This window comes from Numida meleagris, chromosome 13 (assembly GCF_002078875.1).
Source record: "Numida meleagris isolate 19003 breed g44 Domestic line chromosome 13, NumMel1.0, whole genome shotgun sequence".
Lineage (NCBI taxonomy): Eukaryota > Metazoa > Chordata > Aves > Galliformes > Numididae > Numida > Numida meleagris.
The window spans coordinates 14,006,157-14,031,072 of NC_034421.1; the positions used below are offsets into that span (position 1 = coordinate 14,006,157).

Below are 24,916 nucleotides of genomic sequence, written 5' to 3' on the forward strand. Positions count from 1 at the left end.
AAGAGAAGAGAAGAGAAGAGAAGAGAAGAGAAGAGAAGAGAAGAGAAGAGAAGAGAAGAGAAGAGAAGAGAAGAGAAGAGAAGAGAAGAGAAGAGAAGAGGAAGAGAAGAGGAAGAGAAGAGAAGAGAAGAGAAGAGAAGAGAAGAGAAGAGGAAAGTGTCTACTGCCTCAGTGAGTCTGCAAAGGTCTCTGAGGTGGGCAGCACAGGTGCCCATGCTGCATCTCTCCTGAACAGAGCTCTTTTCTGCATCGCTTTAGATTCCATGTTCTGGCAAATCAGCTGAACAACAGTGCGTTCGTTTGTCTCTAAGGTGGGAGGCTGCGATGGAGAGCTGAGTAACTCTCAAATTAAGAAGAATGATTCACAGTGTGCTGCGTGTGTTTTGGAATCAATATGTCTGAAAGTTGAATGGGGGAGGTGGAAGAGGAGTTCAGTACTGTTTGTTAAACTGAGGAACCTTGCATGAAGTCTGATCAAAAGGCTAATGAGGGTGGGGGGAGGAACGGGGTAGCAACCACAGTGAACCAAGCAGGATTTAGAACCAGTCATAATGCTGCAATCTGTGTAAAATGTACCAACAGGCAGAGGCTGGTCCTGAAGGCCCCCTGCTGTCACAATGCAGGCTGAATTCCTCCTGGCAGGAGCAGGGGAGGCATGCACACGTTCATGGAAGTCTCCAGGCCTCGCTCACTGATGGTCCAAACAGCTGTATAATTTCAGAAGGGAAGCAGAATCCCAGGAATGATTTTAGCATTTGGAAGGAATGTAAACTGAAGGAACGTGCCAACGCAGTAAAAGTGAGTAGGTGAAAGAGATAACTAAAAGTGGAGATAGATTTCTAGACCTTTAATGAGTGAAATAACTGTTGTGGACAGGAAAGAAGTGGTCCCAATTATGTCAACACCAGAATTTATTCCTCACAACGGCCGTGGTGCCTTGTGGCACTGCACTACTGCTGGGCACTCTTTGACAAACCTGTATCCCACGGTGTCATTTTGGACTACAGAAATCACAACTGTTCCTTCTTTTTTGCATTGTGTGGCAACAAAGATAACTGAGCATCAGTTAGTACTTTTCTCAGTCAAATGAAAAAAACAACATGTGAGTATTCCCTCCCCTCTGAGCCTGAAGTGGATGTTGACGCTGAGTATGTTGGTGCTGTTTCTGGTTACATAACCTTCACTTTACACTGAATGTTTTACGTGGAGTTTGTACAAATAGTACGGAGGCAGAAGCCAAAGGGGATGTTCCTGTTGTGTTTCTGCAGGGTGCTGAAGTTCTGGCCTTTGTCTTTCTTGTGGAGCAAACTCTCAACCTGTGAGCAGCTGGGACATCGCCTGCAGCACCTCCAGGTCATCGGCAGCAGCAAGAAGGCTCAAAACCAGCCCCAGCTAATGAGGTATGGAGTGTAATCAATGACACATGTGGCCCTGTCTCCTTTGGAGAGCCCAAACCATGGATCCTCTGCCTGCCACAGGACTCTGAAACTGGCCTGGCTGACAGGACAGCGCTGCGGGGTCCTTGCTGTGCCATGTCACGCTACCTTGCTTGCTCTGCTCCCTGGTGCTTTGCAGATATCTTCCCTGTGCACTGTTTTATCCTGCTTATGTCTTTTGCCAGCTGTGCCTTTTTCCCTGTGCTGGGAAGGATGGCTGGAATCTTGCCCACAAAAAGCCTGTACTGCACCCTTGTGGATAGTGCCCTGCTGGCAATACTTCCACAAGCTCATTGCTTGCACCCATGCTGCCAAGGTTAATCAAAAACTACCATCAGTATTCAGCAGTACTTTCCAAAAGAGCAGAAAGGTTTAATTGCTGCCCTCTTTTGGGTGCTCCTTTCATGCAGTAATTGGAGACCAGAGGCTCCAACGGCAATGAGGAAGTCAGTGTAACACAAAAAGCAAACATGCAGCACAGTGAGTGGAACAGGAGAGGTGGGGATCTGAGACAGGTATCAAGTGCGCTATGGCAGTTACACAGCGAGTCTTGTTCTGTGTGGTTCCCTGATCCTGGAGGAATAGACTACCAGGGAACAGTTAGATTAGCAGAGTTGAAGGCCAGCTGTAACTGCTTGTTTAGCCTGAGTAACTCACGTAATAGAGTTTCCTTCAGACCCACCAGTGGTGAGGGGCAGTTCAGAAGCCCTGCTGGAGTTGCTTACATACCCAGGAATGCAACTGGTTGCATCAACTGCAACTGAACTACGCCTTTTGGAAAGCCATCTGATCTCCGTGTGGAAACTCCAAGTGCTGGTGGCCTTGGGATTGTTGAATTCCCACCAAGTATACATATACACCTTGTCCAGTGTTCTGCTTTGTAGCTTCAGCCCTGCTATTCTCTTCCCTTACTAAAAGAGGTTTCATGGTGTGGCAGGCTCTGAGTGGCTTGGTGTTTGGCCACAGAAGTAGCAGCAGGTCAGTGAAAGTCAAAAGATGTCTGTACCATCTTTCTTTCCGAAGTTATCCTAGTGTCCCTGGGAAAAGAAAGACACTATGTAAGTGAAACCAGCAGCTGCCATTGAAACTTTAGGTGCTGTCCTTCCTTTTGCTCTAACGTTGTTTCTTTTTATCCTGCATGCAGGAAAGCCAACATCTTTGTCTCTCTGCTGATTGATGTGGCTCTGGGAATACTGCTAATGTCCTGGCTGTACAGAAAGAACCAGATCGGTCACCTTGCTGACACTCTCATCCCTGTGGCTGATGTAAGTATGGCCAGAGCCATTCCTCTCTCACCTTCTCTGGGTCCTGGCCAGCTCTCGATGCCTGGGGTGGTTGTAAGGAGGCACGGCCTCACACGCAAGGATTTCAGAGAGGGTCTGGTCTGAAGTTGTGCAAACTGGGTCTCCTCAAGAGCAGTGAAATCTTCAAATCAAGCCTGCTGGGGCTGCTCAAAAGGAGCACGGCTCTGCTTTGAGTGTGCAGTGAATAGTAATTAGATGCTTACTGGAGGGCTGTTCTAGTTCCCAAAGTAACAATTATGGCTTGGGCAGAGCTCTGCAGCTGCAGGTTGGAGTGGTTATCAAGTTCACAGAAGCATCCTCAAGCTGTTACTGTATGGAGAATTTGGAAAAAAGCCAGCTGTAACCTGGGTGGAATCTGATAAACTACTGAAAAGTTGAAGTTGATAAGCATGCAACTGTGCCTGTGAAAAGGAAATTCATGGGGAAATCCAAAGGCATTAGCTAGGCAGGATGCAAACACCTGAAATCCTAAGAATTCTGGTGTGCAGATGGTAAACTAGAAAAACTTGCTGTGTCCTGTGCTCTTCTCAGACATAACTCTTCTTGCCCACTGAGATCCCTCAGCATCAGCATAAATTCACAAAGAACAAGCATGACTCATACTATCCTGCTTTTCTGGTGGCTTGCTTTAAGTGCATCACTCCAATATATCTGTTTAGTGGCAGTAAGGAACAGATAATGCACTTCAGAGGCTGAAGGCCAGACTATTAATCTAAAGTTAGCTTTGGTTTTAGAGCTTCTGTATCTTGGGAATACGTGTGTAGCCAGGGTCAAGCACTGCCATGGAGCTGCACCGTGTAATAGTTTCTTTGCCCACTTTTCTTTCACTTCTGGGAGAGAACATGGATCTTTCCATCGGTTTCTTTCTGGCAGCTGGAGGCCATCGTCTTTGCTCTTTCTCCACATCCTTGAATGAGAGGAGTTTTATTCTGATCAGAGAATTCCATCCGCAATTTACTTTTCGCTACTCATCCTGTCTTTCTTGGGACGAGGTCATAGTTCCCTCAACGATGATCTGTTTGGTCCACGTCTAACACTTCTGTTGTCACACGCCATATGCCTCTGATCATTCTCATGCAATTTCAGAAAGTGTGTGTGGAGATCCAGCATAGCTGTGGGTCATGTTACTGCTAGTTTTGTTATTTGTTGTAGTCGAACTTTTAAGGATTGATGCAAACTCTATTCAGCAGCAGTGATGGGGTAGGAAGGACCACATTTCTTCTGCAGCACGTGTGCTCCTGTAGTACTTGGGCTATAAACTAAAGATCTTCTTTACATCTTATTCCTAAACCTTCTCCCTTACAGATATTTCAGCTGAAAAAGTTTAACTTCTCTAAAGCTCTCCCTGTGGGATTACTGTAAGTGTCCAGCTCTCAGAAATCCGATTTCTTAACAAGTCTGCAAGGAAGTGGCTTTTGGCAGCATTTCTGTTTGCACAGGTGGCTCCAGGAGGGGTTCCATCTGCCCAGTGTCTTTGGCAGATGGGCGCTCTCCGTGCTCAAGGTGTATCTGATCCCAGCACCTGCCCTGGACAGGCTTGCTTGTGAGAGCTGCTCATTCATTCCCCTTTTAGAAGTTTAGCTCATCTGTCGCTCCGCGTATATATTGCAACGTCAGTTATTTTCATCAAGCCTTCTACGTGTGTAGACCTCGTTACCTCAGTATCACAAAGAGCTGTTTAATTACATGCCTGGAAGTGTTCACTCCCTCTTGTATGGGCGGCCTGCTCGTCAGTTTGTGCCTTTCTTCTCTGCTCTGTCACCAAGCTTATCATTTCAGGCCACTTAACTCCTCTCACTTTCCAGCCTTGCTTTCTCCTTCCAAGCGTATTAGATTGTGGACATAAAATCATTTGGAGCCCTTTTACTGCCTTTGGTGGGCATTGATTTATGTGCATTATGTGCAGGCCTTAAAAAATGCAGTTCTGAGCGATCCCAAAATATACCAATGACTTCAGCATGTGGTATGCAAGCCAGCACCACTTCTTTTCCAGTATGACAGCAAAATCTCCCCTTAGCCATCCAACAGTAGGTTTCCATTTTGCTGCTGAGTGTCCATCTGGTACACATTATTCCCATCACTTGAGCTTTCTCAAGTGCTTATGCGTTGCCAAGTTCAGCAGTGCTAACTTTCCCATGTGCAGAATGAGTTACTCTTCCTTTTTCCTTCCCTCATGCTCCTTGCTGCTCTGCTTTTGGAGTGCCCCAGATCTGACAATGATATTGACCTTCTTATATCTCTGTATATGTTAGTACACAGAACATGGCACACATATATATATAAATAATCTTATCAAAATATGATACAATTTTTTTTTAACCTTATGGATTTGATTGATTTTAATCTTGACAAAATAACCTTATGTGATGTAAAACCGTATTGATTTCATTGATACTAGTCTTGATAAACCTTTAGCAGTCTGGGGGTTGGAAACAGTGCACTTTTTTTTTCCTTATAACCATCTCACTGGAAAGGAGCAGATGCAGGTAGGTTGTTTTGACTCTCAACAAGTGCCAGGCTCACAAGCCCAGCCTGCTGACGTGAGGATCAAGCCATGTTCCTCAGCCATCACTCGTCAACCCCTGGTACAATGGTTCCCAAATCAGCACTTTGCTAGCAATTGACTGCAGCTCCCACTTTTCACAGCTTGATGAGCTGTGCTGTTCTGACTGTAATAACAAGTTGCTTTTGTCGGTAAATGAAGCAGATGTGATTCAGACACCTAGGGAGTAACCGGGGAAGTAGCTGCTTGCAAAAGAAAGGGCTGATTTTGGAGCAGGCTTTCAAAACCAAGCATGGAAAACGTGAATACTCTTTTCTCTGTAGGTGCCCTCACATCTCCTCCTTCCTCTTCGCTCCCACCAGGCTTCCCAACAGCAGTCCCTCTTTTTGCCTTCCGCAGAAATACTCAATTCAAAGCGCTCCATTTTTCTTGTTTAAATCGAAGAACTGCTTACAAACCCTCTTTCTTTTTTCATCCTTCACCTCTTGCATCCTGGATGTTTTCTCTTTTCCTTAAGCTGTAATCTCCTTGAAACACGTAAGTATTTATCATAGATCTTGCCTCCAAAAGCATTGCTGAGGCTTAGAGATAATTGCATGTAAGTTCCTGTTCAGTTCTGTTCTCTAATCCATAAACAAAGCCAGCAGAGAGGATGCAGCCTGGAAAACATTCTTAGATGTTAATTGGTAACATCACAGGTAGGTGCCTGGTGGGGAGTGGCTTGGCCCAGCTTGCTCTGCCTTGCATGAGATGCTCCACTCAGGAAGCTTACGCTGCACTTCCCAGTGCCCACAGTGCCCCTCTCCAGTGGGCTGCATGTCTTTCTCCATCAATGTCACATCGCCATCAGACACTGCATAAGGAGACAAGCAAGAAGAGCACTGCTGTAAAGAAAATATTTCCACAGTCACCTCATCTAAGCCATGTTAGCTGTAGTCTCTGCTTTGGTGATGTCCTTACCCTCCTTTATGAAACCACTTCCATGTAATTCACTGTGTCTCATTTATTAGTACTGGTCTCATTCAGTATGCATGACTGCAATGAGAGGATTAGACTCCCAGTCACCTTTTCTTGTTCTCCTTGCTATTGATCAGTCCTAAAATATCTGGCTGCAAAACAGCTCGCAAGGTTATGCTTTAGGACTGTGTTTTGAAATGCTTTGCCCAGCTGAATAGCAGGAAGCTTGGGCATCATCCCAGAGCTACGTGCCACTGTCAGAATTTAGTGGCACCTCTGGAACTGGAAACCTCCAGAAGCATTCAGTGCTGGAAAACAGCCTTGCTGCTGAAGGACTGCTTTCAAGTATTTAAATATTTCATTGAAATCCTCAAATGCTTTTTCTAAGTTACAAATCCAACACTTTAAATATTAAAGGCAGTCTATTTATAAAGCAGCTAACGGTTCTCTGCATGGAGGTAAGATCTGTGGGTTCAAATCAGTTCTGACTTGCAGCGAGACATTTTAAGGGATGCTGAGACAGAGGGAAAATGAATGAAATAAATAGGCAGTCCTGTTAGTAAGGGAAATCTGGGATAGATTGAAGGTAGAGCTCTGAATTTTACCACTGCACTAGAAGCAAATGCTTACAAACCCATTTTGTAATGATCCAGTTGGTTAATAAAATGGAATTGTTCCTTGGAAAACATTTCCCTTACTAATGGTGGGGAAGGTAGGCTACAGCACATCAGCTTCAGGTAGCATGTCTTGATTCTGCTGCACAGGCACAATTTGTGCTGCAGCTCACATGGGCTTGGTTATATTTGGGATTTTCAGAGGTGGACTTTTATTCACAGTCTCTGTGGAGCAGTGTGCAAGGTGCCTTCTTGCAGGTGTGCTCCCACCTGTTTGTTGGAGGTTACTGTTCCCAGCTGCTTCAGCTCACAGCCTGGTTAATGAACTCCACCGTTAACTGCAGTGTAAGTGGGTAGTTCAGGCATACACTGCTGGGGAGCCACAGCATCTTCTGTCCTGCCTGCTGCAGGCAAGGTAGTGTAGGGCAGAGAGAAAGTCCATCAATAATTTGGTTTAAATGACCAGAAACAGTGAGTCAAAGCCTTCATCAATTTGGGAATGAACTCCATCAGCTTTGTTCTCAATGACTGAGGGCTTCTTTTTCCCTAGGAGGCCATGAGTCTCTCTCCATGAAGCCTGCAAGACAGACGAGATAGTGGTAGGCAAGATCGGTGCTACACACCATGTTTCATCTTGCCTAGCGCCCAACGGAGTAGAAAGAAAATTTGTTTCTCCTGAAGTATGTTTGCATAATTGTGTTCTCTATTCTGCTGTAAACACACACGGGTTATTTCATTGAAAAATCACCTGTTTTGTCCATGAGCACGCTCCATCCTGCCCCTCTACAAATCCCGACTGCTTTCCCCGTGGTTAGATTACTCCTTCAGTTCTGACTTTTCAGTTGTCTGCTGAATGAAGTTGGTTTCTGCTCCAGCATTGGCCACGTATTTCAAGAATACTCATCACACCAAGAAACCGCTGCGAGTCTGCCAGCCACGGCCACGAACAAACACAAGTTCATGTTGCCAGCACTGAAACCATTTTAGCAGTTCAGCTTCCTCTCTGCTGTCATGTTCAGGTTCAGTAAAAAGTCATTTGCCAATAAAGGTGCACTTCTAACGTAACTCGTTGTCTATAGAGCAGGAGTTTGGATTTTTTTCCCCACTGGTTTGAAGGGTGTGGTGAGAATACTTGGTGCGGGGGAGCACGTTCCATGCCCTGGACCTGTTTGATGTGGTGGGCATCTTTTATCTCAGGTTGTTTCTGTGCTTGTTTCCATGTGTTTGTAGCATGTAGCTGAACAGCTCCAGGACCTGCTCCAGTGGCTGATGGGAGCACCAGCTGGACTGAAAATGAACCGAGCTTTGGATCAGGTGCTGGGTCGTTTCTTCCTTTACCACATCCATCTTTGGATTAGTAAGTGCAATTGTTTAACATTTCAGCCTCCCTTTTCATCTCTTCCCTCCTAAGTGCCTAATGTTTGCCTAGAGGTGAATAATGAATCAAAATGCACTAGTGCAAGTACAGACTTGTCTGTGAGTCTTCCTGCTGTGGGAACTCAAGCCAGAGTTGGATTCCCACACAAGGAAATCATGCATATGAAATAAAGTGCTTGTCCTGATGTTTTGCAAGAAGTGCAAGTCACAGCGGACCTCGCTTACTTGGTGCCATTAGCAGTGAGTGTCCAAGGGAAGGTTTTAGGTCTTATGTAGGCTATGCCCTGTAAGTGGCATTCGATAGGAAGGAGAATTGTGCTCTCTGGATGCAAACACAAACCCTGCACTACCACTGACTTCAGCTTAGTGCACAGTTCTTAGTGCTTTTCTGTGTATGTATTCCCTCCTTGAAGTAACACACCCCTGTTATCCTTGATAAGTGTCTTGATGAAGGAGAATAGTTATGATGGGAACTAACTCCTTAGTTATTATATTTACTTTGCTCCACATCAGTGATGAAAGACACTGTATGTCTCCAGACTTTTATTTTGCAGAATTCATTCGTCATGGTTTTTGTGGGAATAGGAAGAAAAGGGAGACGGATTCAGTAAAGCTTGATGGATGTGTGTGGTTAAAGAGAGAACTGAATGCAAATCTGAAGTAAATCCTGTATGGAGCAAGGTGACTGCTCTGCTGAAGCTGAGCATGTCCTGCCTATTCTCACAGAGCTGCTACTCTTGGATGTAAACCTAGGGGGAAGGAGAGCTTTCGTTGGCCCTCCTAAGCAGAAGATGGCCATCCACAGGAATTATCCAGTTTCACTTCTGTGGTTTGGCGGCTATGATTTCTGAAGCAATGTTTGAACAGAGGGGAGAAACAGGACCGAGGGAAAACGAATCTTTCGAGAGTGTCGGCAGGGAAGATGTCACAGTGAAATCCTGACACTGCAATGTTCGCTAGGCTACATTCACCTGATGTCCCCGTTCATTGAGATGATCCTCTGGTACGTGGGTCTGTCCGCTTGTCTGGGCCTGACCGTGGCTCTGTGCATCCTCTCTGACATCATTGCGCTTCTGACCTTCCACATCTACTGCTTCTATGTCTATGGAGCAAGGTGAGTTCATCTCTCTTGGTTGTGTCTCGGGGGTGTTTGTAGAGAAGGTCTGATGAACATTTGGGGCCTGTCTTTACTTTGTGGAGCACTGCACCTAACGGCTGTCTGCTGTTGATGTCAACGCCTCTTGCTTTGACTCCGAGGTGGAGTCAACACTACAAGTCAACTACAAGCTGGACCCTCAATAAACAGAAGGCAAATAGCAGGTACTGAGGATACCTGGAGCTGCTGTGGCTTAATTCCTCACCAAAGAATCCACAAAACATAAAGTTAATATACTGGAGTTTATGCAACAACTAACATCATGATCCCAGGCCCAGGTGTCATATTGCGTGCATTCAATCCTGGTGTTGTACTCTTGAAACCACACTTTAAGCCAGCAGTTAATTTATTGCATTTTTAATGCATGTAGAAGTGATAGTCACAGCAGTGCAAACAATCTACGTTTTGATTCTTTTGTATCTTTAAATGTTGACTTGCGGTAGTGATCTGGAAAAATAAAACAATGTGATATGTGGAGGGCAAGTTCACCTTAACCTCTCATAGTACTTTGCAGTTGCACCCTGCTCAGTTTTGGAGAATAGAGGAGAGGAGAAGGGGATGGGAATCCTTGTTCTTCAGGAGAAGCCCACAAGTCCCTGCCTCTGCCTGGCTTCAGGGATTCTAGTCTGCATCATGGATGGCAGCTCTGGGACTACAGCATGACTATGTCACCATCCTGGTGGCATTTTCTGGATCTTCTGGAGGGCCTCACAGAGATGGCCAGAGGCTCTGAGGGAGCATGTGGGAGTGCAGAGGACTTTGAGGCATGCCTTGTGCTGGGCACATTGGGATTACTGTGCCTGCTGACATGCTCTGTGCCTGCTGACATGCTCTGTTCCTGCCCTCCATTAACAAGCACTGCAGCAAAGCATCACACAGACTGCTGAAGAGTAGCTGCTTTTGCCAAGGAGATGAGAGACAAAGTAATGAGTAGGGGAACCTTTGGCAAATAAAGTACAGAACTGCCAATTTTCCTCTCGAGGCTGCAAGCAGAGGGCTTCACGTTGCAAACAACAGAAGAAATGGTACAACTTCAGTTACGAGTAGCTTAGGGAATGGTTATATTGAGATACAATTTATGAGTTGGTTCTGTTGTGAGCTTAGGACTTGCACCTGAAATCAGTAATGTTGGTAATGCGGAGTTTCTTCTCGACAGCTCTAGTTTTCTGCAATTTTTGTTTTGGGCTGTGAGGAGTGGCCTTGGTCCCTTCTGTTTGTGAGTGGAAGCAGGAAAAACATTTTCTCCACTGATTGCTTTCCCATTGTGAGCTGCAGGGAGCCAGTCTACCAGCCTGGGCTGTGTTAGAAGTATGGAACAGCTATGCGTTATCTTGCTGCTGGCACCAAACTGTCCCTGCTGTGTTAGCTGTCCCCATGGAGAGTCAGGAGGGGGTACCAGTCACCCACATCAGCACGATCACCACAGCACCTTGCGTTCGTGCAGCTGGAGGAACAAATTGCTGGCTTGGGTGCTGGTGAAGTCTGAGCACCCACCCACAACCGACTTTTCAGTGAAACAAGAGCTGGCATGTGTGCACAGGCAGCAGCAAAGGTGGGGCACATGCTCCATCAGGTCCACACGCATGGTGTCATGGCAGGGTATGCAGGTGAGAGGCAGGGGCAGCCTTCATCAGAGCCAGGGATGGTGTGCAGCAGCAAGCTGGAGGAACCTGCTGGGCACCCTCTGGCCTAGAGATGAGTGCACTGAGCTGTGCCTGCCAGTCTGGGGCACCTGCCTCTTCCTTGAAGCAGCTGGTGTTCCTCAAACCAGATTCTTCGGTGGGATAGGACTCCTTGCCCCTGCTTTCACAATACTGCCTTGAAGCCTGAGCAGCCTTCATGCTTTGTGTAGGCTGGTTAACCAGTCTGGCTGCTGCAGGTCAGGCTCTCCCAAGCTCTGTTCTGCCTCATAGATTGGGCCTGTCCCCCTTCCTTACATTCCTGTAAGAGAGGCTCTGTGTGCCTCTTCTCCCTTCCAGGGGCTCTTTCTTCCTTTGTGTTGTTCTATAGGTGTCTCTGCTTCCCACCTCTCATCACCCCAAGCCTCTCACCATTGCCGTTTCCTTGGGTAGATCCAAGTGTCATAGCACCAAGTTACAAAAGCCACAGGGAAGGATGCAGCAGACGTGCCAGCAGCCATTTAGTGGATCTTTTCCCACTCTTGTGGATGAAGGTGCGGTGCTTCATTCCTCTCCCTCGCCTCTGTGCTGCAGAGGCAAAGTTAAATTGCACTGACTCAACTGCAAGTGATAAGGCCTTGGAGGCTCCTGCCATGGAAAAGGTGTGGAATGAGGGGAAAAGAGGAGATCTGGAGAGACAGAGGTGGGCTGGGGGGAATCAGCTTTCTGCTCCTGCTGCAGGGAGGGCTGCTCGTAGTGGCCACCCTCCAGCAGCACTTGCCACTTCGGGTATGCCAACCTCTTCATCACCAGGAGCAGGGATCAGCCTGGCTGTAGCCGTGGGGCCTGGCACAGTGGCTGCCCCGCAGTGGTCCAGAACTGTGTGCAGCAGCCTTCCTTGCCTGTACCAGGGGCCAGCCCCAGTGCAGTTGGCTGAGCAATCAGCATTTTATCTGCATCGTCCTTGGGTTGATTTCTTTTGCTGCCCCAAGTTGTGCGGCTCCAGTAAGCGAGTGGGCACGGGGTGTAGTGATGACAGCTGCTTTGTGTTGAGGCCGGGCAACTCGCAGCTCTGACGGGCAGCATCTTCTCTTTGCTCAGACTCTACTGCCTGAAGATCTATGGCCTGTCATCTCTCTGGCGCTTGTTCCGTGGGAAGAAGTGGAACGTCCTCCGGCAGCGGGTGGATTCCTGCTCCTATGACTTGGACCAGGTAGTGCTGCAGCACCAGGGCTTGCTGCAGGCAGGCAGCGTGATCCTGGCTGCTTTGCTTACGGGGCCCAGGGGTTGGACTCGGTGATCCCTGGGGGTCCCTCCCACCTTGGGGCATCCTGCAGCTGTGTGACCCCTGGGTTCTGCAGCACCCTGTGCTTCCCCATGTGCCTGGGGTGGTGCTGGCAGGCGTTGGGTGCCCGCTGTGCTCCGTGGGTGCTGCAGATGCTCTCAGCACGGAGTAGGCATGGGGGAGGGAGGCAGCTCCAGAAGCAGTGCCCAGCAGTGTTGCCATAGGAACAGGCTTGCCAGTGCTGCTATGAAAAGGCCCTGCTTCATTCACATTGAGCTGGAGCCTGGCCCACACTTTCTCACTCAAACAGCAGAGGCAGTTTTGGGTTTTTTTTTTGTTGGATGCTGTAACCTCTTATGAAATCCTGCAACGCCATAGGAAGGTTGGGCAGAGCCCGGCTGCACCACACCTCCTGTTACAAACATCACTGTAATAACAAAATGATGTTTTCCGGGGCCGGTGCCTCTCTCTGCGTTCAGCCGATGAGCTCTGGCTTCTCACACCACCACGGCAGAGGGATTTTTCTTTTTGTTGGTGATAGACAACAGTTCACACCAGGCTCTGCCCTGCGTGCTCTGAGGAGGATTGGTTTGGCCCTCCAGGCTCTATCCTGCTGCTCATGGGGATTGTGTCGTTGGCCTGGGTGGGATGAGACACTCAGAGCTGGCCTTAGAAGACTTCAGGAGACATTAAGCAACTGCAGCAGAGTGACAGAGAAGGGGAGAAACAGCAGCTGTGAAGGGGCTGGGTCAGGTTGTCATCCATTTCTGGTTCTGTGCACAAAGCTGGGCCATTGACCCACCTCTGCAACAGAGCTGTTTTCTTTCATAACACACCGTGGCTGTGTTCTCTTCCTGCAGAAATGTCAGTGCCCTCTGTTCCTGTGTCCTCTCAGTCACCACTTCCAGAACAGGGAATTGAAGAGTCGGGTCTTAATTTATCATAAATCTGTATTTCTCCAATGGTTTCAGTTGAAATTAGTTTGGCTTATGCCAGCTGGGCCAACCTCACATTGAAATAACCAGTTCCATGGGCAGCAGAGCTAATGACACCTGCTTTCCTAGGAATTTTTCTTATTTCTCTCGAAATATTACATCAGCCCACCCAGTCACTCCATCTTCTTTGTCTCCCTTCTGAGCAGGAGGCTCGATGTCCTGTGGCCGGCCAGTTGCTGCCCATTGGAAAGATTTTTAACCCAATTCTCCTCAACCAAGGAGGAACAAAAATACCTCTCAAACGTCTATAGAATTCCCTGCCAAATTTCTACTTCTTTGCAACTTTCCACCTTTTTTTTCCCAGTAAAAAACAGACCAAAGAAACCCACAGGGGCAGGGGATGGTCAAACAGTATAATCATAAAAGCTTTGCTTCCTAAAGAAGCCAACCTAATATAGGAAATCTTGAGCATGGTCCATAAAGGAAAAAACGCTTTCAGGATCTTTCCAAACAGTCATATAAAAGGCCCCAAAAGAAAAGAAATACTGAAAATATTAGGTAGCAGAATTGTTCACATAGGGAATTCAAAAGAAAATGTTAAGAGCCTTGCAAACTCTCTTTGTTTCACCGTTTCCTATTATTTTTGTTTTGTTTTGCCATTGCTGTGCTGATGATTGTTTGTGTTTCTTTTCTCCCTAGTTATTTATCGGCACGCTGCTGTTTACCATCCTGCTGTTCCTCCTGCCTACAACTGCACTGTACTATTTGGTTTTTACCCTGGTAAGATTTAACCCTTGAAGATAGCTGTCTTCTGAGATATATAAGGGTTTCTAAGTCATTTACTGTCATCCAAAAGGAAAGACAAGATTTGTGTGAGTGTCCAGGAAGGGTTGTCACACAGCCCATGCAGTGGGACTCAGGATACGTGTCTATGTGTCTCCAAAGGGAATTCCCAGCAAATCCAGGTCAGCAGGACGTGCTGTTCCCTGTCTTTCCCTCAGAAGTCATTTCAGTCTTTCCATCCCACGTCTGGGGTGACGACCCTTCTGGTTTGATCCAGAACATCTTCTTCAACAAGTTAACCTGCTGTGTTAGATGCTCTGAGCCGGGCTTTGCTAAGAGGGTTAGACTTCCTTATTTTTCTTTTCTTCCTCCAATATGACCAGTCCTATCTGTGGCCTGCCTGGAGCAACATTTTCCACAGACAGTGGCCTTCACATGATTTCAATGTCTTTTATGAACCCTCTCCTCTGAGATGAGCTTGACAGCAAAAATAAATGCAGTCTGACAGAAGGAGCTTTAGTCAGCACAGCGCTAAGCAGGAAGCTCGTTTCTGACTGCTTTGCTCTTGCTTAAATGCTCTATGTGGGGTTTCTTCAGTCAGAATTAAAGTACTTTAGCTCACTGCTGGAGTGAGGGAAATTTGCATTCTCTGATGCAGAGTGATGGAGTTCCTTGGCACTGTGAGCATGAAGTCTCCCTTTTAGACTATGCCTGTTGAAAGGAGAATTGCTCTTGTGTCCTTATGGCTCACAGCATCTACCAACGTGAGGCTTCACTACAATCAGATGCTTAAGGAACCTCATACGGGAGCTGGGTACCCAGCACTTGTAGATGTCAGCCCCACCTCAGGAGAGTTTAGTTTATGTACAATGTCAGAGTGCAGAACAACTCATGAATATGCAGGGGTTTTATCTCCTGTCGCTCCAAGATTTGCTTATTGAACTGTTTCTCTTTAGCTGCGTTTGCTGGTGGTGATTGTGCAAGGCCTGATACACTTGCTGGTTGACCTGATTGACTCTCTGCCTCTTTATTCAATCATCCTTCGGTTCTGCAGATCCTACAGACTGGCAGGTAAGTCCTTCAGCACTACGTATGCAAAAGTTCAGGGATTTTGCATTATGCATTTTGTTTCGATGCAATGGATAGCTTCTGAATAGAAAGATTCAGTGGGCTGGCAAGGAACCCAAAGCATAAGTCATGCAGTTGCCCATGCATTTAACTAGCTGCTGCAAGGAGCAGGGTGTCAGTGGAAAGGCGTTTGATGCCGAACCAGAATCGGGAGCACCCTTACAAAGCCTGTGATAAATAAAAGTGACACCCGAGCAAACACCATTGAAATCGATTTATTTTTTTTTTATTCCGGTTGCAGCGTACCAGATCAGGTAAAACTTCTGTTAACACTGGGGTTTTTGGCTGTGAAACAAATTGTAAAAATACTTGGAAAGTCTGCTCTTTCCATGAACTGCCTGTGAATCATGAAGAATGTGAATCAATGGAACTCCGGTTCTGTGCTGACTTGGCTTTACTGGAGTCCTGCACTGAGATGTTTGGGTCAGTTTCAGAGCTCTGGCCAGGTTCCAGATCATCATTCCCATTCTGAGATTAACCTATCACCATTTTGAAGCTACTTACTGTTGTTCCCTTTTTGACAATGATGAGCCACGATTAGTATCGGAGTAAAGGTTCATTTAGAAATGGGCTTGACTGTCAGTAGATACGGTGAATCCGGTTAAAATCAAGCTTGTCTAAATCATTGCCTCCCATCCAATATAAGAGCATGCAGCAGGAATTTTCAAAAATAAGAAATTTGATCGTCACCAAACCAGGGCTAGTCATCAAAAGCCAAGGAAGCCGGCGGGAGCTGCTGTCAGCTCTGTGTGTTGGAGTGGTTTGATTCTGGGAAGGTAGAAGCTAAGCCACGTTACCAAGTCTGTTGCTTTTCCATGTGTGCTTTCAGCGTGTTCCTATGAATTTCCTGGCAGAAACTTCTTAACCCTTCAGGGCTGTCTTTGGAGAGCAGGAAATGCTGCTGAAGGAAACTGATCCAGCAGGCAGCGAGTCAGAGGGCAGAAGGATAACTTACAGCCACTGGGAGGTGTGAGGCCCTGTACTCCCATCAGTCTTGGGTTACTTGGTTTTGTTCAGCCTTTTGCCCTCTGTGGGGTAATAAGCCTCAGCCCAGGCAGAGGATTGTCTGCTCGGTTATGTTACCTGACTTTCATTGCTGGCTATTTGTTTGCTCCTCTTTCACGTTTTGAGGAAGCAAACACTGCAGTACCCTGCTGCCTGCTCGATGAGGACGTATCTCTGAGAATTTCTGCAGCCTGTGTCCCTGCCCCAGAATAAAAACATATCGTTGGAGCGGTGACAGATGGAGCAGTTGAATCAGATTCAAAGGACTTCAGAGAGTACACATCGCTTCGCGTCCCCACTGCTTAGGTTTTGCTTCCCTTTTCAGACTCAGAAATCTTCTCGCCTATGTTATGGCAACTGATTATTTCGAGCACCATCAAGATAGTTCTACCAATGTGAATGGGTAGCTTTCCCTATCAGCAAGGGTTTAGCACGGTGTTTAAGTTCATCTCAGTTCAGTGCTGGCATCTGGCTTCCAAGTTCTGGCTTGACTCAGCTTCTGAATTGACAAAATATTACATTGGTGAAGCCTGGGCCTCCATAGATGAAAGATCCATCCACACACCAGAAATCAAATCCCTATTTTGTTTCCCCTAGTGATGTGAAATACTTGGGATTTTAAAAACGCGTTGCACATATATCCACACTGATCCCCTCTGTGCCCTGACTGCCCGGTGTCAGCTGAAGGGGTGCTGCCTTGGCTGGAATGGGTACACTGTGATGGTGACTTAGAGCATGAAGTGAGGTCGGGGGGTCTCAAACCGCCTCACACCCAAGCTGCCAGTGTGCTGCTGGATAGAGAACAGGTCAGTTTGTTTGCTCTGTCCTCCTCTTGCCCATTGCCAATTCACATCACAAACTTTGGGGCAAACTGTCACTCGCAGCGTGGTTCTGCCGTCGTGGTGGTTCCCCCGTAATCACTGGAACACAAACAAGCATGAGTGCACTGTCCTGTGAAACAAAGCGAATGGAATCACGTCCTGACCTCTCCTGTGCTGTTGGTGATGCCCGTGTACAAAAACGTGGTGAACCCCGAGCTGTGGAGTTGGCTGGCAGTTACAGAGGGCTGAGGGTTCTTTGCTGCAGGAGTGATTTGGAGTAGTCCCACCCCTCCTGCTTCGTCCATGGAGTGAATTGCTCAGGTTTCTGAGCGCTGTAGTGGTCCGTAGGTCATTCCAAAATAAATTTGCTTGTATTTTCTTATAAAGTTAAAAATGGAAGGCTTTTGGACAATTAAATAACCTGTTCCAGAGATTATTTGCTTGCATCTGTAAAAGGGCTGCGTGTGGCCGTGACTTAGAGAACCAGTGTGTGCTGATCTAATGGTCTGGTCTTAGCACAAGGCTCCAGAGTGCACCCACCTGCAAGGGCAGTGCCTGCTTGTTTGTACCTCTGACAAACTGCCTGCTTGAAGGGAAGGTTCTGGAATGTCTCTGACACTTCCTCGTAGCCAGAACTCAAGGAATCACTTTGAAGACTTTTTCACTTCCAGCATATCTGCTCATGGAGACCCAGGGTTCTCAGACTTCTCTTTGAAGCCATTGAGGGAGCCCATGTTTCAATGAACAGGTAATCCCTTCCTGCCCTGTACACAAAGGGCTTTATGATTTGGGAAGAGTTCTCTACTAGACAAGAGTGTTCTCTGCCAAAAGGAAGAATAAACTGTATAATATCCATTAATTCAAAGCTTAAGGGAAAAGAGAAACTGTTTTGGTTTTTAAATGTGTAAGAGTCATGTAGATACTGCAGTGACAGGGCCTGTAAAGAGAAGAGTTTTATTCCTGTTTGTACTCCTGAGTCACTGTTTGATCTGTGACAGATCACTTCATTACTCTGGCCCCATCTTCTCACCTGTAGGAAGGAATAATAGGAAAGAAAAGAAGAAAAATGCCTCCCTGGCCCTAATTGTTGCCATTCTTTGACGCATTGCATTAAACGTTCACGAGCAGGATGTCACCACTGGAATCCAAAATCTCTCTTATTTATCTTTAAAGTGTTGGAATTGTATCAAGTCCACGAGGGAATATGAAAGTGGCAGGTTTCAAGGGGTTGTTAGCGTGCTATAAACATGCACGCTGCCATTAATAGGCAGCGGTGGCTTTGAAATGTTTGGAACACCTCGAGGCCAGCCGCTTTCCTCCCTTGGTCTGAAAGAGATTTGCGCATGTGCTGTATCCCCACGAGCACGAATCAAAGGGGATCTGTGTCTCTTGTTAACGTGAAGTTCCCATTCTGATGGAAGTTTGGGAACAGAGGAAGATTGCTGCAGTCCCTGTCGCTGCCGGCGCTGCCTGTCTGATTTCTGCTCTTTGTGCTTTCTTCAGGACTGCGTTTGCAGCCTGGAAGTCAGAGGGCTGATTTTAACGGAGCTCAGAGAAACATTCTTTGTCCTCAGTCTCAAAGCCGTTCTAGGGAGAACCTGTACCTCCTGTTAAAAACTGGTGAGGGTTCGCAATCCCAGGCAGGTTGAAAGCTGCTTCTGGAGTGCTCAGCCAGCAGAGCTGGTCAGCAAATGGTGCGGGCCTTTCTCCAGCGTGGATTTAGTTTTCGTGTTCTGTTTCTTTTCAGCTGGTGTGAAGTTCAGAGTCCTTGAACAGCAGGATGGAAAACCTCTTCGACTCCTTATGCAGGTGAGCCACTTGTGCCCTCGGTCACACTTCTGCTGTAAGCATCCCCTCCAGCTGAGCCCCAGATCCTTTCCTCTCCTTGAGCTCTGAACTGGTCCCACAGCTTAGTGCCCTTTTTGTAAGGACCCCGCTTCAGTAATTTCATCTGTGAAATGTTGAAACAAAGGAAATACTTTTCACATTGCAGTTGCCCGCTTTCTGGTCTTCTGATCTGCCTGCTGCTTTCTCATCTTCTAAGTGCCCTGGCTGACTCCTCCTTTTGGAGAAAATGCAGCATCTTGCGTGATGTGTAATGAAATGGGAGAGATCTGAGAAACATGAAATATCATGTCAGTGTCACCACACTTTGTGGCTGCATGCAGCTGCACCTTGGTAACTGCTGAGCCCTGAGAGAAGCAGAAGAAGACAGCTGAACCATCCAGAATGAAGGATAGTTAGGGGATAGGGAAAGATTTTCACTTCCAGATGTGTTGAAAAGCCATAGCTGTTCCATGGGGAAGTCAGGTCAGGTGTGTGTGTGAGACGAGAGACGGAAGGGCCTCCTGGTGTTCTCCTGAGTAGCCCTGGCAAGGCGTATAGGAAAAGGTTACGTGTGCTTTTGTAAGACTGCATTTCCATAGTCTGTCACCAGAGATGATACATCAGGTTTCTCCTGCAAAGAAATGAGGTGATGGTAGCGGTGAGGTTCTCGTTGCACTTTCAGGAGTGATTGTGAAACTCTCCCGACTTCGCCGTATCACAGGGTCGCTGTTCTTGCTCTCTGCATCTTGGGAAGAAGGTGTGCGAATCAGTATGTGGAATTAAAGAAACCATTTGCACGCTGGGGGAATGTGTGGGAAGGAATTAACCACGGCTTCCCAGTTCTTTTGCTTTTTCCATCACGGGTCCGGCCCCTGCCCCGTTTCGGCAGAGGTCAGATCAGCACCAAACCGGCGCCTCAGCTAGCAGCAGTGCAAAAGGGAATCCCTCCTGCAGATGTCTTCTGGGGCAAAACGAGTGCTTTTAAGGCACGCTGTCTTCCCACCCCCTGAGTTTCGGTAGGATGGCGGTGTGAGAACCAAAAGCTGTCATTCTCCTTCCCCAGAAAACTCCATAAAAAGGAAACTGTGGACACGAGGGAAGCAGAGGAGCAGCCGAGCAGTTTGGCAGCAGTGTGTTTGTGAGCCGAGGTGGATAGCTTCTCCAGGGGAAAAATAGCAGGACTTAGATAGAGAGCAGAGGCAGTGAGTCATATGAATATGATGAATTTTCCTTGGACCACTGCAACAAGATTTGCTATCTAGAATATAGCATAAGTCATCATACCAAAGGGGTAGCACTTTAGTGGATGTCTCTTTTGGCCTTCTGCTCAAATAACAATGAGGACAGAGTCAGTAAAAGCCCTTTTTTTTTTACTCCCTTTGTGCTGGTGGAGATGAAAAATGGGCTTCTGTCAGAAATTCTGCTGAATATGCCACTTTCTGATAGGTCTTTTGAGAGGAAAATCTAAAAAGCCTATTTTTAAGTGACACGCTGAAAATTCTTATCTGTGCTACACGATGATGTTCCCTTCTAGAAATATCACAGTGGCTTTGTCCCCTCCCCATATGGTAGCCCTCTGATGCTACACATGATCAAAGTAAGGTTACATGCGTGTAACCGTGCCTAAAATAATTTAAGCTGCAGGTGACTGCTACAATCCAAGCCACCCTTTGAGGCACTGGTAATGGATGAGAAATCAATAACACTGGGTTTGAGCATTCACGTTCAGCTTGTGGTTCAGGCAAGTAATTATTTTTATTTTTAAGGAACGTGAAGTCCAGGCGGCGGGTGGGGGTGACGCTTCCATTCCAAATGCTACTTGCTTTTCTCCAGCAAGTCTGACATAGCTCAGTATTTTCATTAGGCTTTAAAATCATTCCTTTGGGTCCACAAGAAGAAATATTTCTGGCAGCATGGCTCAGCTCAGTGAGAAGACACGATGTGTTTAATTCATCTGTGCACCTCCTGCCAGAACCGGCATCCTTCAGAGCAATTACTTTGAAAAGGGCGAAGTGAAAGAGGAAAGGAAAAGGGAACAGCCCCGTTATGAAACAAAGGATGCATACGATATCGGAGCGTAGTATAACTTTGAAGGACAGAAACTGCAAAAAAGGAACTCATATTGCAGCTTCCCTAATGCGCTGTTGCTTTTCTTTTGCTTGTTTGTTTCCATTTATAACAGGAGAGACAAAATGCATTGCGCTGGGATTAAAATGATCTCGTTACTTCTCAGTAGGCGAATGTTAGCACTGGGTATGGTCTCTCTGCCCAGGGAAACGCTGTGTGCATCCTCCCAGCCCACACAGCTCATGGCCGGAGGCAGGCAGCTGCGCATCCCCTCCTGCAGCGTGTGCTGTGTGGAGCTGAGGAAGCAGGCAGTAATCATTGCTCAAGTTTTTTACCGGCGCTGGGATTTTCTGTTTGTTTATTTTGTGTGTGTACGTTGTGTTTTCTAACTGGAGAGAGAGGGGTGGTTTCTTTGGTCTCCCTTCTTTCTCCCCTCCCTTCTTTCTTGTCTGTCTTTCCTAACTGCCCACGGCCGCAGTGTGATTCGGTTGGTTATCCTTGTGCATAGTGTCCAATAAATGCTGTGCTCGGTCCCTGGCCATAGGGCTGTGCTTGAAATACGAGCTGCAGTAGTTTGGGTTGCACATGTGTGAGCTCAGCTCTTGGGTTTCTGGTACAAACGTTCGTTCTGATGGAATTCAGAAGCAGCTTCCTGTGAATCTGGTTGAATCGCTCTTCGCAGCTGGGTGCTGTGCTGGGTCTGCTCGTTGCCTTGCCCTGGCCTTTTTCTGAACTTCACAGGGGTGCTTCTGGGCACAAGCATTTTCCTGCTCTGAAACTCATTTGATAAAGGTCTCCGAGACTCCTTCTAAAGAACTCTTTGCTTAATTGCTCTTTCCTGAAGCTCTGTCTTTGTAGGCACCCTTCCTTCATCCTTCCTCTCTCCATGAGCACAAGAGAGCTGAAGCAAACTGGTGGTAGAAGCAAACTCCCACAAAACTGGTCGCTCATCAGTGGACAAAAGAAAAACTCAGCTTTTGAAAAAGCAGTGTCTGTGTGCATGTTTTCATTGCCTCTGTCTTTTTTGTGATTGGGTTTTCTACCATGAATTATAACCTCTTTCCTCGATCACGCAGCTGCTTGCTTGGTTCCAGCGTAACTGGACCCTTTCACCAGAGGAGGATTTCCTTCCATCTCTCCCCTCTGTCCAGGCTTCCTGAGGCTCTGTAAGGCTCCTTGCCTGGGCATCACTCACAGTCTGTTTTCTGACACCACTGTTAATGTGTAATCTTTGCTTTTTGAATACAGTCTATTGCTGTGCATCCTTCCCATGCATCACAACTTGTCCAGACAGGATCCTCTGCGCTTCAGCTGTCTCTCTGCCCTGAAAAATGCTTCACTGGATTGAGAGTTTCCAATATCTGATGTGCTTCTGTTGTCCTTCGTCCAGCTAACACATCTGAGTGACTGTCCCCATCATCCAAAAGACCAGCACAGAAACCTTGTGACCTCAGTCAGAGGCTGTGAGCTTGCATAGGCAGTCTCCAGGCAGATCTTTCTTGGGACAGTGATTGAACTTGCACTGAAAACTATGAACTCAGCCAAGGAGATTTATTTTAAAATGATAATGAGCAGCCCTGCCTGGCATTGTTTTGTATCCATCCTGTTCTGCTAGGACACGATTCCATCAAGTGTTGCATGAGGTTCAGCTTAAAGTGTAGCTGTGGACTGGGGGCTAGCACCTTAAAGCAGTAGGCCATTAGAAGAGACATCCTAACTGGCACATAATAGAGGAGTTGCTACAACTTTAGTGCATCCCCAAAGGAGTACTGGTGTGTGCAGCAAGGCCCCCATCTCTCCAGCCACTACAAGCTGCTAATGCAACAAGGTGACAGTCCTGCCTCTCACTGTAAAGTGAACAGCACTCTCAATTCCTTCTGACATTTACATCTGCTTCCCTGCTTGAAAACTGTTCTAATAATACTGTTTGCCAGGCTTGATCTGTTAATGTTTCAGGGCACTGTAGAAGGCTGAATAGCTTTAACTAGCTAGGGAGGGAGTTTGACATCTTCTGTACCTGTATGATGTTCTAACAGAGGCCGGTGCTATGCAAAAGTTGCACTTGCTGCCTCATCTCCCTGTCCCTCCTGCTTCAGGGCATTTTCATTGCTGCTGTCTTTCTTTCTTCTCATAGATCAACCCTCTGTCGTATGGCAGTGTGGTACAGACGTACAGGCTGCCGACCTACAGCTGTTACCCTAAGGATTCCTGGACATCCCTCTGCAAGAAGCTATTCCTTGGAGAGCTAATCTACCCTTGGAAACACAAAGGAGAGAAGCAGGACTAAAAAAAAAAAGCAGAAGAACCAGGACTGAAAGACTTGGTTAGAAAAACATATTGACTCCTAATGCTTTTGGACCAAAGGTATCTCAGAGCCAGCAGCTGCTGGATCCTTTTAATTCCATTTTGGTAACGTGGGAGGGGCTGAATTTTTAAAGACAAATATTTTTAAATATTATTCTTCAACTTTCCAGTTCCCCCACAGTGTGTTTGAACTGGTTTGCTTTCCAGGCTGTTTCTTGTTAATGCAGTGTTCATCCTACCCGAGATGTCTGCCTGCTGGCACCAGGGGCTAATGATTATTTTTGGAGCAAAAGGTTAAACCCATCAGTGCCTCACGGAACCAGCATTTAGTGTAATTAAGGAAGTACCTCCTGAGTGGTTTGATGCTGTGTATATCTTTTTGTGTGAGTTCACAGAGCCATATTAAAACCAGCCCTTTGGGTGGTTCAGAATCACGGTGTCGAGGAGCATCCTACAAAAAGATGTTCTGAATCTTTTTATGCTTTGACATTCGATCGAAACAGAAGGGATCAGCTTTTAGAGTCACACACTGAAAACTGCATAGTGGGATTATTTGGGTTTGTAGGCTGCTTGTTCTTTTCCTTTGGATTGGGCTTGGAAACAATGGTACTGGAGGCCCAGAATCAAAGACTGCTGTTGGATTGTGCCTACATGAAAGACAGAGGGGCTCGTTGATGTTTTCCAAAAGCCAATAGTGATCCTGGGGAGAGCTGAGCCCTGAGCTGACAGCACAATTGGAAGTGCACGGTGCACAGCCCCGGACTGCCCAGGCTGACAGCAGCAAGCTGAGGCAGCTGAGAGCTCGGGGCCCTGCCAAGCCTCAGGGCTCGTTCTCTCAGTTGCAGTCTAAGGCAAAGGCAGCTTTGCTGAGTCCAGCTGAGCCCAGCTGCAGCGTCTGCCAGAGGAGTGCAGCAGCCTGGTGGTATGCAGCTCAAGCAGCATGGGGAAGCGCGTGCTGCACTGTGCAGGGTCCGTACATCCCCTGTTTCTCAGGGCACAGATGGGAGCCTCTTCACGTGCCGCCTCATCTTTTGCACTTTCTGGTAGTCAAAGTGTTTTTGAAGTTATTTCAGGTGAAGTATTAAAAGCCACTTCATTCCCTGAACCTCTAGACGCATTTTTTGTAGGAGACTGTTTCTGCTTTGAGCTGTAGCTCTGCAGTGCAGCAGCAGCTGGCTTTCCTGCATCCCGTTCTGACAGCGTGCTCGTTTTGATGTCTGTTCCCCTGTCCAGCGAGCCACCTATTCCTGCCTTGGGGAGAGCGCTTCTGTGCACAAGAGCGTGATGTCCTGCTGGGTACTTTGCTGGTGCGCAGACATTTACAGACAGTCCTTACCTCAAAGTGCACACTCTCCGGGTCTGCTAGCTCCTCTTGCCCAGGCTGAAACAACGATGCAGTACCACTGCACCCGCTGCTGCTCTGCGCTCCCCCGGCAGCTGCATTAACTGGCAGGTGAGAGGCACGCTGGGTGTGCCCTCTTGTCCTTGGTCCCAGGGGGACCTCGGCTCTGTCCGAGGGAACTGAGGACAGATGAGGAGGGTGTGTGTGCTGGCAGTCTGCACCTTCATTCGCAGGATAAGTTTCCTGTTCCAATCCTGTGCCTCATCCGTGTGCATGGATGCATCACAGAAGAGCAGGGGTTATGGCTGCAGGGATGTCAGCTGCTTCTAGATGTCCCTGGCCAGGTCTGTTGGGTTTGCTCTGACAACACAGCCTCTTCAGCTGTAGCCTGATGGCAAGAAAACAGAGCTCTGCAGGCAGGTGTTTGGTCCGGACTTTCCTTAGCAGGCAAAC

At 47.2% G+C, this 24,916-nt stretch overlaps 1 protein-coding gene across 5 annotated transcripts in view; it reads left to right on the plus strand.

The window, feature by feature from the left end:
* PIGQ (phosphatidylinositol glycan anchor biosynthesis class Q) overlaps positions 1–23,552 on the plus strand; it is a 34,853-nt gene extending 11,301 nt beyond the window's left edge. For all 5 annotated transcript variants that reach the window (XM_021411583.1, XM_021411587.1, XM_021411586.1 and 2 more), the window contains exons 3-11: positions 1,269–1,400; positions 2,581–2,701; positions 8,045–8,171; positions 9,152–9,305; positions 12,068–12,179; positions 13,886–13,966; positions 14,926–15,040; positions 18,671–18,732; positions 22,952–23,552. In XM_021411583.1, coding sequence (XP_021267258.1) covers positions 1,269–1,400; positions 2,581–2,701; positions 8,045–8,171; positions 9,152–9,305; positions 12,068–12,179; positions 13,886–13,966; positions 14,926–15,040; positions 18,671–18,732; positions 22,952–23,104 — 1,057 coding nt within the window. In that variant the 3' untranslated portion in view covers positions 23,105–23,552. The remainder of the gene's footprint in view (positions 1–1,268; positions 1,401–2,580; positions 2,702–8,044; positions 8,172–9,151; positions 9,306–12,067; positions 12,180–13,885; positions 13,967–14,925; positions 15,041–18,670; positions 18,733–22,951) is intronic.